Source organism: Sarcophilus harrisii, chromosome 3, assembly GCF_902635505.1.
Source record: "Sarcophilus harrisii chromosome 3, mSarHar1.11, whole genome shotgun sequence".
In the NCBI taxonomy this organism is placed as follows: Eukaryota; Metazoa; Chordata; class Mammalia; order Dasyuromorphia; family Dasyuridae; genus Sarcophilus; species Sarcophilus harrisii.
In genome coordinates this window covers 361039700-361057971 of record NC_045428.1, presented here as the reverse complement: position 1 = coordinate 361057971, position 18272 = coordinate 361039700, and the positions used below count along the sequence as shown (strand labels likewise).

General features: G+C 37.3%; 1 protein-coding gene across 3 annotated transcripts in view; it reads right to left on the bottom strand.

The window, feature by feature from the left end:
* Positions 1–18272, bottom strand: part of GRIK4 (glutamate ionotropic receptor kainate type subunit 4) — a 670650-nt gene that overhangs the window by 408915 nt on the left and 243463 nt on the right. For all 3 annotated transcript variants that reach the window (XM_031960162.1, XM_031960161.1, XM_031960163.1), the window contains one exon: positions 13672–13803. In XM_031960162.1, coding sequence (XP_031816022.1) covers positions 13672–13753 — 82 coding nt within the window. In that variant the 5' untranslated portion in view covers positions 13754–13803. The remainder of the gene's footprint in view (positions 1–13671; positions 13804–18272) is intronic.

The following is an 18272-nucleotide window of genomic DNA, read 5'->3' as shown; positions in this document are numbered from 1 at the left end:
AGGTCAGCGACTAGTTTACCTTTTTAAAAAAATTTAATCATTAACACTAAGCATAATTCCTGATACATAATAAGCACCTAATACATTCTTACTGATTGACTGACTACAGGGAACCTTAGAGATCCCAGAAAAGCTACTTGGGGATTGCCAAGAGCTTCAGACTCAGAATAAGAAGACCTGGGTTTGAAAACTGGCTTTCATTTATTAGCTGTTTGACTATGGGCAAGGCCCTTCATTACTTTGGGCCTCATTTTCCCTATATATAAAATGGGGATAAAAAACCCCCTAAATTTGTGCTGAACACCACAAAACTCACCTCGCCTCCCAGGATTATCATGATGAAAAGCTTTGCAAACTATAAAGGGTTACAGAAATAGAAGTTGTTCTTGTCATTACTATTAAACAATGACGAATCATCAAATCTAGTTCCTACCTGAGCTTGTGACCTTCGAGCCTCTGCTTGAAATAGCTACCTATCTTTCTCTGATCTCTCTGCTGACCTCCAGTCTGGCATCCCCAACTGCCTTTCAGAATCTTGAACTGAATCTCCCACAGACGTCTTAAATTCAGCAGGTCCAAAATGGAACGTATTCTCTTTCCCCTTAAAACCTGCTCCATCCTACCTTCCCTATTACTTTAGAGGGTAACGCCACCTTCCCAGTCCCTCAGGCTTACAGTTAGGAGTCATTCTGGATTCCACACTATCTCTTGCCCCTGCCTCCATATCCAAGCTGTCGGCAATCCCTGTTAGTTTCACCTCTATCTCTATGAAGTTTTCACCTTCATGGATCTTTCTAATAAGCTCCCTTCTCTCCTCTGATATTGTCACCATTCTAGTTCAGGTCCTCATCTCTAGTTACTGCAAATGCATTTTTCAGTCCAGTGATACTAACCCCTCTTTTCTGTTCTATGAATAAAATATGTCATCTCGTAGTCCCTAGCATTCTCTCTGGGTTCCCCCATGCCTAGAATGATCTTCTTGCCCTCTCACTATTGCTTGCCCTGAATTACTTTAAATCTCAATTAAAATCCCACCTTCTACAGGGAGCCTTTCCTACCCCCTCTTGATTCCAGTGCCTTCCCTCTGTTAATTATTTTCTATTTAACCTGTATGTAGCTTGCTTTGCCTATATTTCTTTGTATGCTCTCTCTCCCATTAGATTATAAGTTCCTTGAAAGCAGCAACTGCATTTTGTCTCTTTTTCTATGCCTAGGACTTAGCACAGTATCTGGAATATAGTAAGTGCTTGACAAATGTTTATTGATTGATTGGAAATCCAGTAAAAGGGAGTGAGGAGAGCCTTAGAGACGTTCCTCCCCATTGAAATCTGTTTCCATTAAAGTCTGTCACTTGCTCCTAGTTTTCTGCCCCACCCTCACTTTACAGAGGAAGAAACTGAGCTTCCGATATGTTAAATAAAAATTTTAATTAAAAGGTATTTATTAAACATCTGCTATATACCAGGAACTGTTCTAGGTACTCAGGATCAAAAAATAAAACAGTTTTTGCCTCAAAGAAAATAGAGTTATGAGAAAATGACATATACACATATGTAAATATATAAAATACACACATATATATGGACAGAATTAAATACCAATTAATTGAGGAAGGGAACTAGGAGTCTGGATTGAGAAGTGGGATCGGGGGCAGGGAAGCAAGGATCTGGAAAGGCAGTCAACAAAAGCCACAGTGGCAAAACCAGGACTAAAACTCAAGACAAAGTCATAGATTCCCAGTTAGAAAGGACCTTAGAAGCTATATCTCTAGTTTAACCTCCTCATTTTTACAAATGAGGAAACTGACACAAGGTCACAGATGGAATAAGTGTTAAAGGTGGGATTTGAACTAGCATTCTCAGACTCCAAATCCAGTATTCTTTCTACCATGCCATGTCCATTATATCACACAGCTGAATGGTATGGGAACATTTCCTGGCCTGTCATATGAAACTCATCCTTCATAGTTGGTAGCTGAGTGTGAAATTGTATTCTCCCAGTGATTTTCCAGATTAATGAGTTTCTAGAGCTGGCCTGCCACTCTAAAGTTTCTAGAGCTGCTCCCATTTACCTTTCCTTCTAAAAGGGCAAATCTCTCTGACATCTCAGTGACAGAACCAGGAGGGGAATAAACAAAATATCTTCAGTAGAAGGCTTACTTCCACTTAAAATTAAAATAAGAAGACTCAGGTTTAAATCTTGACTCTGCTTTTTTTCTAGCCATTATTAAGTCAGTCTCTGAATAGCTGGAGATACAAAGAAAGGTAAAAAAAAATCTTTGTTCTCAAGAAGCTCGCAGTCTAATGGGAGCGACAACATACTAACAACTATGTATGAACAAGCTTTATATAGAATAAACTGGAAATAACCCAAAGAAAGAAGGTACTAGAATTAAGGAAGATCAGGAATAGCATTCCATAGAAAGTAAATTTTTTTTTACAAAAATAAAGCTTTGTATTTTCAAAACACATCCATAGATAATTTTCAACATTCACCCTTGTAAAACCTTGTATTTCAAAAATTTTTTTCTTCCTCCCTTCTCTATCCCCTTCCCTAGATGCCAAGCAATCCAATACATGTTAAACATGAGAAATTCTTATGTATATATTTCCACAATTACCATGCTGCACAAGAAAAATCAAATCAAAAAGGAAAAAATGAGAAAGGAAAAAAAAAAGCAAACAACAACAAAAGATGAAACTACTATGTTGTGATCCACACATACTCCCCGTAGTCCTCTTTCTGAATGCAGATGGCTCTCTCCATTATAAGTCTACTGAAACTGGCCTGATCCACATCCATCAGAATTGATCACTGTATAATCTCTTTGTTACTGTGTACTATGTTCTCTTGGTTCTGTTCACTTCACTTAGCATCAATTCATGTAAGTCTCTCCAGGCCTCTCTAAAATCACTCTGTTGATCGTTTCTTATAGAATAATAATATTCTATAATGTTCATATACCATAACTTATTCAGCCATTCTCCAGCTGATGGGAATCCACTCAGTTTGTTCCTTGGAACAATAAAAGGTGCTACAAACATTTTTGCACATGTGGATCTTTTTCCCTTAGAAAGTAGAATTTTAACTGAAACATGAAGGAAACTAGGGGATCCAGGAAGCAGAAATAAGGAAGGACAGCATTTCAAATATGGGGGCTAGCCAATAAAAATGAAAATACCTGAAGTCAGGGAAGGAAACAGCCTTCTTCTATATCACATTTCTATATCACAAATACTATACTATACTCACAAAATACTATGCTATATCACAAAATACTATACTATATCACAAAATATTGGAAGGAGAGATTGGAAAGACAAGAAAGATAAAAGGCAGGTGATGAAGGGCTTTAAATGCCAAATAGTTTATGTTTGATCATGGAGATGATAGGGAACCATTAAAGTTTACTAAGTAAGGGGTAGAGAGTGACATGATTAGACCTTCACTTATGGAATATCACTTTGAAAGCAGAGTGAAGGATGGTCCAGAGCGAATCACCAGGTTATTTGGTTCTCAGTTTCCTATAAAATGAATGGGTTGAAAGAGTTGCTCTCTAAGGTCCTCTCCTGCTCTAAATCTTTTAATCCACATTCAGACTGACACAATGACTGCTGGTAGTGAGTTTCCTTCTTAGCAAGGATGAAACAACAGTCTCTGAATCTTTGAAACCCCTTTCAGGACTAATCTTCCCCTCTGGGAGAATATCTCTGTAACAATTTGAAAAATAGTTTATTAAATAAAGGGAAAGCTTTTATGGGGGTAATCAATAAATAATTTCAGCCATTTGCGCTCTATTCCATCTCACTGACTAGACATTTCCATTTAACAATCTTAATTCTTCCAGAGCTTTGGTTTTCCAAATTGGCTTCTTTGGGGAAGCTAATATTCAATCATCATTTTTACACAAAGCTCCATTTATTATAGAAACCCCCACAGTTCCAAGAAGTGCAAAAAGAATTCATTAATATTGTCCTTGGGAGCATCCCCATACCTCTAGTCCTTAGCTCCCACTGGCAAGGCCAGTTGGCAGTGGGCCTCGATAGAGCTCAACCAAGTTCTGCTCAGAGGGAAGCTCATACTGGGTTCCCCTTTGGTATGTTTTTTTAATAGGACTTTTTGCTAAAGCCCCTGGGGCTGTTTGCTTTCCTTAACTGTCATCCCAGGGAAAATCCGTGTTCTTTCATCTGTGAGCTGGAAGCTCAAAGTCTCATGTCGCTAGATCCCTGCCATTGGGAGAAATTTATGAGCATTCTTGGCAGCGGCAGCATCCCTTCCCCCTACTTCCAGCCTTTTCTGGAATATCACCTGTTTGCTCCAGACATAAAAAGCGACAGCCCTCCCAGCATAAAGTCAGAGCAAGGGATAAAATAGGCTAGGAGAGTAAGGTTCAAGACTTAGTTCTGGTACTTGCTACTAGTGTATCTTTGACCAAATCACTTGACATCTACTAATCTCAATTTCCTCATATGTAAAAAGAGGGAGTTAGATGAACTGGTCCCTACTCATTAAAAATCCTGTGATCCCTATGACACTGAAGTCACAAAGCCCAGGATAGTATCCTTCTATTCATAGACTTTTATAGAGAGATTCTGCTTTGATCCTTGGAGATTTTATTCATTTTTTGTTCCAAATGGGCAAGAGATGGACCCTGATCATCAATGCTAAGTTTTAGAATAAACTGTGGATGGAAACAGGATGTTGATGGTGCAGAACCAGCTATAAACAGTAAAGGAAGGCTTCAGGAAGGCAAGATTTAAAAGCAGGCTTTTAAATAGGGCAAAAAGGCATAAGTTAGTGAAGAAGAGGTGTATCCTACCAGAAAGCCCTATTCATATGGAAGGGGTAAATGGTCTATTGATGTATACAATCTATTTACTGTATTTAAACTATTTAGTAGTTATTTTTCTTTCCTTTTTTGTTTTGATTAGGGGTGGCCAGGCATGTTAAATCTACTTGATCGGAAAATGTGGCAAAGAGCACAGAGGTGATGATAATGATGATGATGACGATGAATTGTTATCATATTATTATTTTTATTTCTTTTCCTTTTTATCCATGTATTCACTCGGTAATTTCACCCACTACCATAGCTTCAATGATCACATCTGTGCCAAGGACTTCCAAACCTTATCTACCAAGACCTCTCCCTGAGTCACTCATATCTTCAAATGCCTGCTAAACACCTCCACCTGGATGCTACTTTACCCAACACCTGAAACTCAAGCTATACCAAACTTAACTCATGTTTGCCACTAATGTCTCTTTCGTCCTCCAACTTCCCTGTTTCTGTTGATGGCTCCCAGATATCCAGAATTGAAACTTCAGTCAAAGAGGCTAAAAAAGAAATGGAAAAAGAAGGGAGGAAGAGAGAGAGAGAGAAGGATAGGGAGAAGGAAGGGGAGAGAGGAAGCAGGGAAGAGAACTAAATAGGGGAAAGTTTCATGGTGGAGATGGCAGCTGAGTTGGATTTTGAAGAAGGGGTTTCAACAAGAAGAAATGTTGAGGGAGTGAGAAAAGGAAGGAAAAAATCCCCAGCAGTAGAAATTATATAAGTAGGAGGGACAGAATTTCTGGTAAGAATTGTGCTTGTGTTAGACAAACTAGGAGAGAAGAACTTGAATAAAATTGTATAAGGAGAAAGAGAGAGAGAAAGGGAAAAAAGGAAGATAAGGAGGATAAAGAAGTAGAAAAGAAAGAAAAGGAGGAAAAAAACAGAAACAACTTGAGAAAGAATATTGCCAAAATCAAGAAGAGGTTCAGGAAGACATATAGGAGGAGGGAGCAGGAAATGAAAGCCAGGGAAAGTAGTTTAAGTCAAGAAAAGATGAAGATTTTGAATAGGATATGTAAGATGATATAGGCACATGGCTTATAAGAATGGGAGAGGGGGAGGAAGGAGAGGACAAGGAAGGGAAAAGAGAAGAAGGGTTTGTCCCAATCCTTAGATTTCCAAACCTTTACTAAAGGGTTGAAAAAGTTGATTTCCCTGTGACTGAGGGGTGATCCAAACCTTGTGGCATCAAATTGGAGGGAGGGTACTACAGGCAATGTAGTTCTTGTTTGGGAGGGAATGAAGAAGTGCAAGCAAGTTACATGGCTAAGGAAGAATCAGAACAGAGACAAAATGCATACAGTAGATAAGCATACAGTAGAGGAAGAAAGTAGAGGGATGACAGAAGGTAATTGCAGTACAGCTTGCAGTGCATCTCAGCTGAGCTTGTTCTTGGTGTTTCCAAGTATTAATCAGTTTGGAGAAGCTCTTAAAACACCTGACTGGAGAGAAGCCAAGAAGAAGCCTTGAAAAAGCCTGATGCTGTTGAGCTCTTCAGCGGACAAAAGAGGTACTGCAAAAGATAGCACAAGGAGTTCTAAATGTCTTTCTCCCCATTTGCTGTAAATTTGGGGTGAGTTCATGCTTGGTTGTCTTCGTTTTTTTCCCTGAAAACAGAGCAAAATGAAGAGAGAGAAAAGAGGCTATTGACATTCAGATGGGAATTTGAAGCTTAATAAATAATTTCCATGACTGTCTTAAAGAGGACTCACTAGAGAAGAAAAAAAGTGTAAAGAACATAGGATTGAGATTAAAGAGATGAAGGTCCTAGTCCTGGTTCTGCTTAGTGAATTATGTGGCCTTGGCAAATCATTTTGCTTCCGTGGATTTCTATTTTCTAATTTGAATTGGATAGTCTCAAAGTCCTTTTAAAATCTAATATTCAAAAATTTATGAAGTAGGAGGTCACATTCATGCCCAAGAATCCTAAATGAAAAGTGAGTGATTGGTACTGTCCATGGTACTAGGCGAGAAAGACATGAAGGGAACTTCAACCATGCCAGCTAACATGTGTGGCTTCTACCTTTAGGGAAGCCAGAAAAGCACCTGCTCCCCAAAGAACTGACTTCCCTGACAAGAAGGTTATTGCATGCAGAGGTAAATCCAAACAGCATGAAACTGTGCTTTGTGTTGTTTTCTGCTACATTTCCCCATCAGTGTATACTTAATGTGTCTGGCCAGTCCTACCCACCACAAACAAATCAGTAACAATAATTCAGTACAATTCTAGGAAACACACACAAACAAGGCACAGAGGGGCTATTGGGAAGACCGGCAGCTGGTCTACATCATCTTGCTATCCAAATACTCCTAGCCAACAAAGCCTGGGTCCCTGTAAAACCAAGATGGAACACATGCCTGTTTATCCAAGTTAATGAAACCTAATTTTAGCCAAATCCCATGTTTAGAGCCATGGAAAAACTATAGAAGAATACTTATGGAAATATACTATACAACTACATGAAATGCACACACATACATACAAATACATGTGCCTTAATGTTTGTGGCTCAAATCTAGCAGCATTTCTAATTTATATTGAATTTATTTTGTAGCACAGCATATGGCAATTGTGTCATAGAATTATGCAATATAATAGATGAAAAGGAACCTCTTTGGTCATCTGGTCCAACCTATACTTAAATAGAAATTCACTTTAAAACATTAACAAGAAGTGATCATACAGACTCCTCTTGAAGAATTCCTTTGATAAAGAATCCACTACAAACTGAAATAGCCCTGTTTCATCTTTAGTCATCCCAAAATGTTATTTTGCCTTATTCTGAGGCAAAAACTATCTCCCTAAAACTTCTACCCATTAAGTCTAATTTAGTTCTTTGAGGTCAAACTGGTCAAATCCTGCTTCCATGTGAGATGACTTAAATACTCGAAGATAGCTATCACACTTCCCTCTCATCCCAAGTTTTTTCTTATTCACACTAAACATCCCCACCTTTAATTGACATTTGCATGGAATGTTCTCCAGGGTCCTCACCATCCTACCTATCTTCCTTTAGACTATTTTCATCTTGTCATAGTTTTTCCTAAATTAGGCACCCAAACTAAACATAATACTCCAAATATGTTCTGTCCGTGGAAGGGGACAGAAGAACAAGCACTCCTTTAATCAGCTTTGTCATGTCATACAATTGACTTATATTAAGTTTTTTGGACATGGGCAATGAAAAAATTTGTTTTGTATGATTGTACATTTGTTAAAAGTTTTGTATTTTTAATAGGAGGAGAAAGAAGTAGAAGAAAAAGAAAGTAGATTTTTGTCAATTGAATAAAACATATTTTAAAAAAATTCATATTAGCTTGCTTTTCACTAAAACTTGTCTCGCCTTTTTCATACCAGCTTTTCTCTAACAATGCTTTTTCCACTTTGTATTTTTGGAGTTGATTTTTTGAATACAAGTTTAGAGCTTTACATTCAACTTGATTAAATTTCATATTATCCAATTTTATCATATCATTCTAGACTGTCCAGATGTGTCTCGATCCTAACAGTCAATCTGTTATCTACTTCTCACAACCCTGCATTATCTGCAAACTTGATAAGCATAACTTCATTCAAGTCTTGATTTTTAATTTTAAACAAAAAGAACCAATCATACCATAGCACACTGAGGGCCTCCTATACGTTCATATGAATCCATTAATCACCATGTTTTAACAACAATAATTAAGACAGGCCCCTCTATTCCATTAATGCTTAGAACCACAAAAAGCACAAATCACACTTTCAATAGAAAATTGATTTATGAGCAGGAAAGCATCAATTGTAGCCAATAACCTTGCTAAATAAACCCAATCTATTCATATCTAAATATTCCTATAGCCAACTAATAAAAGAAGACAGAGTGCAGGATTTTGGGCCAGAATTATTCAAAGGGTCATTATCCTGTATATCTTCTTATCCTGTTAGGAGAGCAGATAAGTCTTATAGCATCAGTGTATCTCAGGAGAATTCCCAAAGTCTCTTGTGTTATATGTATGGTCATGGAGAAAACCTCATTCCATGGGCTCTATTCCAAGTTAGCAGACTCACGAGACACAGAATATATCAGAGCTGGGTGGTAATGATGCAAAAGATTAGTGAGTTAACAACAGTTGAATCCTGAACATGCTCTGAACCATTTAGTATACATTTGAGCATCACTTTGCCAGAGGTTATGAACTTGTGCAATCAGAAGTTGTGGGATGCTGACATTTTGGCGGTCCAGTCATTCAATCATTACCAAATCCACCCAGTGCTACTTCCATTCAGTTCATATTTCTTTAATTTATCTATAAAGATATCAGGAAAGATTTTATCAAATGTTTTACTGAAATTCAGACATATGAAGTCTATAAAATTCCCTTCATCTACTGCTCAAGTAATACTATTAAAAAGAGGAAATGAGGTTAGTATGGCATGACTTGAGCTTGATGATCTATGATAATTAATAGTGATTACCACTTCCTTTTCTAAAGTCTCATATGCCATCTCTTTAATAATTAATCATACAATTTTCTGGGAGTCAAAGTTAACTTTATCAGCTTTTTGTTAAAATAATTCACCTTCTTTTCCTTTGTGAAAACCAAGTTTTTCCTCCATAGACAGTACTAACATACTCCTTTCTTTAAAAGTTTATTATATTTGGAGTCAGAATATGAGGATTTGAGTCTCAACTGCTTAAGCAACTCACCCTACCTCTTTGGAGTTTGTTTGTTTCTCCTTCAAACAGAGATAATAATACTTAAGCTACCATCTCATAGGGTTGTAAAACTCAAATACTATGAAATCTGGAAAGCACTTTGTAAACTATAAAGTGTTATATTCATGTTAGCTATTATCGTTATTTATGTAGCCAGGGGTTCCTTGGAATGAAATGCCAAGCCAGCTTGCATAACTCCTTTCCCAATTCTCTTTTCTAGGAATGAAAGAGGCTCACTGAAAGAAACTCTCTCATAGAAACTTGAGAAGAAACCTTCCCAGCAAAACTGAGCAAAATTGAGCAGAGCCATTCTTGCCCTATTCTGGGTTAGATTACTATAGACATTTTTATTCTTCTCACCAGAAGATGGAGATAAAGTGATCAAAAGTGAGTGAGGAGAAGCTGCTGTGATAACTTGTTAATTGGTCTCCTTGCTTCCCTTCTCTTTCCTTTCCAATCCTTCTTCATGCTCACCAAAAATGTTTGACCAACTTGACCATAGTATTTCCTTTCTCAAAAACCTTCAATGGTTCTCTATTGCCTCTAGGTAAAAATAAAAATATTTCAAATTGGCATTTAGAGCCCTCCTATCCTCCACCTACCAATACCACCTTTACTTCATACTAATCTCTTTGACGAACTCTACATTCCAGTTAAACTTAAGTATTCCCCTAATAAAATGGATTTTTCTTGGTCATCTTCATATTCAATAAACCCCAGTGACTCCCTATCCTTTCCATGATCAAATATAAAATTCTGTTTGGCTTTTAGAACCCTTCAGAACTTGGTCCTTTCTTACCTTTCCAATCTTCTCACACCTTACTCCCCTCCATGTATTCCAAAGACCCAATGATACTGGCTTCCTTGCTATTCCTCAAACAAAACTTCTAACATTTTCACTGGCAGTCTCCAGTGTCTGGATCCCTCAGCCTTCTCATCTCCAACCTCCTGGTTTCCTTCAAATATAAACTAGTGTTATCTTCTTCAAGAAACCTTTCCCAGTCCTTATTGATCCTAGTCCCTTCCCTCTGAGACTATCTCCAACTTAATATATATATAGATATAGATATATAGATATAGATATAGATATAGATATAGATATAGTTTTTACATAGTTATTTGCAGGTTGTCTCCCTCATCAGCCTATGAACTCCTTGAAAGCACCAATTTTGACTTCCTTTGTATCCTTAGAGTTTAACACAGAAACCTGGAATATAATAAGTGCTTAATACATGTTGAATGATTGACCTCAGTTCAAAGTCTACCTCACACATTTACTACCTATGTAATCTTAAGCAAGTCACTTCACCTCTGTTTACCTCAGTTTATTTATCTGTAAATACTTCTCAGGGTTGTTGTGAGGACACAATGAGATAATAATTATAAAGTGCTTTACAAATTTTAGAGTGCTATATAAATGCTAGTTACTACTGCCACTTTACAATGATGATGATGACAAGGACCACTACTACTACTACTATACTATTCTCTGAAAACCCTACCCCACCACCATCAGCATGTGTGCATGTACACACACACCCCCCACACACACACCCTTTCTTCATATACTTCATACCGTTAAGGGCTTCAGGCTCTTCATTTTGCCGTTTCTGTGCCATGCCAGGTGGCTAAATGAACCTTATTGACCAAAAATCACTTTATGTGATGGGGGGTTGTGGGATAGACATTATCAGATTCTTAATATCCCAGACCATCACTCATAAGGGACAGAGAAGTATCAGAATGAAATCAAAGGACATATGAAAAAGACAGATCACTGAAGGGAACTGATGTATTAGTGGAAGTTAGGAGATTTATGTGGATGACTCCCAGCCATAAATAAATTTATCCTCTCTTACCCCAAACTATAAAACTTGGATTGGGGGGGATTGTAAACTGGATAGATTATATGGCCAGATCTCCCATTTCATGCCTCTTATGAATGAAAAACAGTGTCACATGTCTAGGTAATTGACATGGTCATCTCTTTATAAACATCCATATTTTTAAAACAAGACAAGACAAGGTGATCTGGGGGATAGTTCAGCTAGATGTTTATTTACCTCTGTTATTTCTGGGTCTTTCTTCTAGCCCTAATTTGACCATCATCCATTATGAAGGCTGAGGAGAGGGCAGACATTATCAAAATAATACAATGTGAGGAGTTGGGGTGTTAAGTATAATTTGAGAAAGAGCAATGAGTCAGCCTCTCCCCAATCCTCTTAGCAGCCAGAAAAAGGGTGATGCCATTGATTGCTATTCAAGTCCATCTATGTGGAAGATTTCCTTCCACTAAGCATATTCACATGTGTTTTCTTGACCTACTTCTCTTCCGTGCTAGCCCCACAATTCTACTCTGCTCCCCTCTGGGTCTGCGTAATTAGTACCTCTCCCTCTGGAATGAGAAGAATCTAAAAAAAAACTCTTGTATCCCAAAATAGCCAAGGAAAGAGCCAAACTGGTATTCACATAGAAACCTTGTTTGTGGCCTTTCCTTCCTGGATTGATTCCCTGTCCCAACAAGGTACCAGATTTATGTGGACACATCACCCAGAAGACTGCTTTGATCCCAGGTCAATTTAAAGAGTTAATGCTTAAACCTAAACCCCAGGAATGTTGGCCAAATGTCACCCAGAGAGGGAGAGATGGCTAGGGGATGGGGTTCTCCATTGTAAAAGTAAAAGAAGTGCCAGTCCCACTTACTGCCTCCTTTCTGGAAGGCAAGCATCAGGAAAGTCAAGATACTTGAGCATGACAATTTGTAGCTGAATCCCTTTCCGCTTCACATTAGCGACAAATAGAAATTGATGGGTTACCGCTTCATCCACTCATTTAGAGGCGGGGGAGAAAAACCTCAGAGCAAATGCTGAATAACTGTAGGCATCTTATAAATTAAGCATCTTAAGGATATGAAGCGTTTTGCATTGCTGCTAAACAGAATTAAATTAGTTTTTGAAGTTTCAGTCGAAATGAATGGAGAAGAAGGGTGTGGGGGGAAGCTGTGGGATGATTTGATTTTTTTCCTTTTTTATTATTATTTTTGGAAGCATGTGGAGTTATAACCAGAGGGAAGCAAAAGAATATGGAAAGTATTGAATAGGAAATAAACAGGTCACTTGTCCAGGTTTCTTACTCAGGGAAACTGTCAGCACAAATTTTCAGAGAATCAATACTTCCAGGTAAGAAAGGCAAGTTCAGACTCTTTCCACAACTGCCTCTGACATGTGTTCCTTGACATATCTTGTGGCAGGGCTGGCAGTGCTGGGGATCTTACTCTCCTGTGCACCCTTACTCTGCCCCAGATCTAGCTTGAATGACACCAGAAAGTAGGGGAGGGAAATAAGTGTGGCTGGGTAAACATCAGTGGGAGTTCTGCTGGCCCAAATGATTGTATCATTCATGCCCCCATAAATCAATTTAGGAAGACTAAGAGCTGACACATCACTACCACTACCACCACCTACAACCATCCCTCTTTCTTGAGCAAAGGCACTTTCTCCACCTTTCTCACCAAAATTCACCCAGCTCCCTCTTCTATTTCATTCAAATGTCTGTGGAAATTCCACCTCCATCACAAAGCTTTCCTGGATTCATCAAAGGACAGGTGGCTTCATCCATCAATCCCAACCCTAATTGGATTTGGAATCTCCAGTGACTACTCCCTTTGTTCTCCACATCAAACACACCCTTTCTATGTTAATGCCTTTACTGGCTAGTTTCAGAATATGAATGGTTTGCTCACCTCACATTTTTTTTAATCAATTTTGCCCATCACTGGATGTTCCTTATATGCCAGACCCTGACTTGGGCATTTCAGGGCAAAGAGGAATAAGCAGTCCCTAGCATCGTAGGAGCTGGCAGCTTAACACAGGTTGGTTCTAGATGATGAACTCCATCAGGACAAGAGGCAGACCTATCAAACTCACTTCTGAACAGTATCTAACATGGCACCAAAGGGCAGTGAGAGCTACTGAATACTATTCACAGATTGTTTAGGTGAGACTATTTTTGTCTTATATCTTCTCCTGATAAGATCCATGCTGCCTTATTTTTCCTCATTGGTAGCTCTCAATGGACATCACCATCCCTTTACCCTTCTTCTTCCTTGTCCCCCAGAGAAACTTGAATAGAGCTTACCAATCCTCAGGGCATGAGGGCTGCTGGCGACTGTCATGAGCCATACCAGAAGGAGCACCAGAGGCGCCAAGACCCGGGGCATCTTCTATGAATCCTCATGGAGCCCTCCACTGGTCTGGGCATGACATAACTCTGCAAGAGAGAGGGAGAAAGCAGAGTAAAGGCAGTTAGCTAGTACAGTGGATATAATTCTGAACTCAAGGACTAGAAAGACTGAAATTCAAATCTTGCCTCAGCTATTTACTAGTTGTGAGACTCTGGGGAAGTTATTTAAACTCTTTCTGCCTCAGTTGTTTTTATCTGTGCAATACAGATAATAGTAGCACATAACTCAAACTTGTAAAGATCCATGAGATAATATAGGCTAAACACTTTGCAAAATTTTAATTACTAGCTTTATCATTACTGCTAGTGCTGTTATTGATGGTGTTGTTGTTACATTATGATGGTTGTTATTATTATCTCCATTAGGAAGACCCTCCCTCCACCTCAGTTCCAGGTGCTATATATACTTGAAAATGAAGTTTTATCAGAGAAACTTACTGTAAACATTCTAGCCCATTTTTTATTTCCTTTCTAACTTGCCTGCATTGATTTTGTTTGTGCAAAGCCTTTTTAAATTGGATATAATCAAAATTATCCATTTTAGAACTCATAATGCTCTCTATCTTTTCTTTGCTATATAAAAGAGAATCAAAAGAACCCTGGACTAGGAGTCAACAGAGCTGAGGTGACCTTTTGTCACTGACTTTATGTGGAACCTTGAACAACTCAATCTTTCGTGTCTCAGTTTCCTTCTCTGTAAAATGGAAAGAGGGATGGAGTTGGGCAGAGATCTCAAAAATCTTTTCTGATTATAAAAGTCAGTGATTCTAAAGATTCTCATTAGTCTCATCCCAGGGGCATTCTCAAGGGCAACTCACTTGCTAAACTATTCCCAGGTAAAGCCACTCAGGATCAATTAGTGCCCCAAATCAAATCTTCTGTCTTTCTGGACCCCTATAAAGATGAGCAGGGCTAACTCAAACAAAGTTATGAGTTCAAGGTATTCCTTTTTTGTCCTATAAGTTACCAAGAACCTTTTAAAAAACATTTTATCTAGATAATGGTATTGGTTGTTTACAATCTGGATTAATCTTTATTATCCAGATAATAAACCTTTTATTTCTTGTTCATAAGATCTCCAATTCCACAACTTGTTCTATAGTACCACAATGAAAGGAATAAGAGTAGAAATGAGGTGGAACTTTCTTGTTTTCCCTGAAATTTCTTGTCATCCACTTTATGTGGTCATGAAGGAAAAATAATATTATTTAGCTTGTTCAAAGGGAGCAAGAGATAGAAAAGATGAACAGGGACCTGGGCTTATCTTCTAGACAAAATGATATCTCAAAAAAGATCTGTGCAAAGATGAATGAAATAACATAAAAACATTTTTATAAAGTTAGATTGCTAGATTTATTATTATTGTTATTAAATTTTTAAAAAAGCACTACTACTAGGAGGACCCCATTCTACCTCAACCCCAAGTCTTAGGCTGTATAGCACAAAACAGAAAGAACATTGACAATTATAAGCAAATTAAAGGATCATGGAATATATGACCTGTCAGATTAATGTATTAAAGAAGGAAAAATTTTAAAGCAAAGAAAAAATAGAGAGCATTATGTGTTATAAAATGAATCATTTTAATTACATCCAATTAAAAAGTTTTTACACAAACAAAACCAATGCAGCCAAGATTATAAGGGAAGCAAGAAATTGGGGTAAAATCTTTATAGTAAGTTTCTCTGATAAAGACTTCAGTTTTCAAATGCACATAACATAATAAATCAAATTTATAAGAATATGAACCATTCCTCAATATATAAATTATCAGAGGAGATGAACAGGAATTTTTCAGAAGAATAAATTAAAACTCGCTATGAAAAATGTTCTAAATCATTATTAATTAGAAAAATGCAAATTAAAACAATTCTGAGGTACCATTTTATACCTATCAGATTATCAGTAATATGACAGAAAAGGAAATTATAAATGTTGGAGATGAAGTGGAAAAATTAGGACATTAATGCCATGTTGATAGAGGTTGTGAATTGATCTAATATTCTGGAGAGCAACTCAGAGGTATATTCAGAGGGCTATAAAACTGCATATATTCTTTGATCCAGAAATATCCCTATTAGGCCTATGGTCCAAAGAGATCAAAGAAAAGGACCTAAATATCCAAATATATTTATAGTGAATCTTTTTGTGGTGTCAAAGAATTGGAAATTGAGAAGATGCCCATCAATTGGGGAATGATTGAGGAACCTGTGATCTATGATTGTCATGAAATATTGTTGTGCTATAAGAAATGATAAGCAGAAAAACCTGAGAAGACTTACATGAATTAATGTAAAGTGAGATGAGAAGAAACAGAAGACATATATTAACAGAAATATTGTAACATAAATCAGTTATTCTCAACAATATCATGATCCAAAACAATTCTGAAGAACTTATGATAAAAAATGCTATCCATTCCCGAGAAAGAACTGATGATTTATGAATGCAAATTGAGCTAAACTTAAAAAAAAAAAAACACTTTCTTTATTCTTTTTTGTCTGTGTTTTCCTTTGCAGCATGGCTAATATGAAAATATTTTACATGCCTACACATGTATAATCAATATTAAATTGCTTGCCTTTTCAAGGAAGAAGGAGGATAAAAATGGAGGGAGAAAATTTAAAACAAAATTAAAAGAAAAACAAATGTTAAAAATGTTTGCATGTAATTAAGAAAAATAAAATTAAAATTGAATGAAGGAAACAAAAGAAAGAAAGAACACTGACAACATGAAGAAATTCTAGGGAAGTGTGTCCCTATGGGCAACAATGCTGATCACAGGGATTTCCATGGGAAATATCTGTTTAACTTGCACATGATTATTCTGAAAATATCCCAATCACAACTCAAAACTGGAGCTCTGTCAACCATCTAACTATTCACTGCCTAACTTTTTATTCCCTTTTCTAACCGGATCATACTAACTTCACCAATTCAATCTTATACCCTTCCCAATTCATTCTTTGTTTTCTTAATACAGTTGTAACATTGGCCAGCCTTCTCCACTTTATTGCAAAACATGGCTATGAGATGTGCTTGTCAGTATATGGTACATTCATGGTCCATGGCAGTCCCCCTTATTCATAAGCAAGCAATAAAATGTCTTGTCAAAGAAAGAAAGATACAGAGTACTGAATTAATTCTTTGACAACTGTCTCCCCACCTTAGGGAAGTCCCCTGTTCCCTAAAACCGGACAAGCTGAAACAGCCCTGTTGTAAGAGATCTATTTTTTGCTATTGTGGGTGGATAAAAGTGTTCCATATTCCTAGTTACTTTGATAGTTCTGAGACCTAATGCCTACTCCCTTTAGACCCTTCACAGGACATAATATGTGCTTAATATAGATTGTTGAATAAGTGAATTATTTATTTATTCATTTGGAATAAATGAATAAATTTATGTGGAAGGGGTAGAAAGTGGAATGTGGAAAGAACACTGCATTTGGAGTTCTAATGCCTGGATTTAGATCTCAGTTCTGCTAATTAATACATGCATGATATTGGACAAATCAGTCTCCCTGGAATAGAGTTTCATCTGTCATCATTTGAGAAGGCTGGATTAGATGGCCCCTGTCTAAGAGATGCTGTGCTATGCTTGAAAATACATTGAACCTAAAGTAATGAAACCTGTGTTTAAATCTTGAAGTGAGCAGTTACCAGTTGTGTTAAATTAGGAATTCTCTTAGATATTATTATATCACCATTATATTTGTTATTATTATCCTTGAGTACATTTAGCCTCCTCCCCCAAAGTCCCCAGATGCTAAGAATACAAATCCTGCCTTTACCGTCCTTCAGGGCCCAGAATCTCTACAACTTCCATCTGTGCAGAATCCTGGGCAGTAAAGCAAACATCAGATGAATATAATATAATAATATTCAAAAAGCTCTTAGAGAACATAGGGGGTATGCATAGGGAATACTGCAGAACATCATGGGAAGCCAAAGGAGCCCTACTTGTTTGTCAGTCCAACCTATCACACTGTCTTTGGGTTTGTGTGAGAGACTTTCAGAACTGGATGGGATGTCAATGGACATTTAGTCAAAATCACAAGTGTAAAAGAATTTCTTTTACAGCATACCCCAAAACCTGGCACCCAGACTTTGTAGCACTCAGTGAGGGACAACCAATCATTCTACTTTGGGGTAGTCCTGTTAGGAAGTTTTTCCTTCTATTCACAGTTCTGAAACCTTGTGCTATGGCACTCTGCTGTGCTCTAGCAAATTCACAGAAATTTTAAAATTTCAAGAAGAAAAAGGGTGGCTATTATGTTACTAGAATGCGGATACCTATCGAATTGTTTGAACAATTTGAACAAATACAATTAAATTGTATTTAATAAATACAACAGTTTGGCCTTTTCTTTCTGATCAAGGGACACAATGAAAGAATTATCAAGACAATAAGGGCACCTTGAACCAAGAAAGTTTGGTAACCTCTGCCTTATAATAATCAAACCTAAATCTGTTTTTCTGTAACATCTATCCATTGC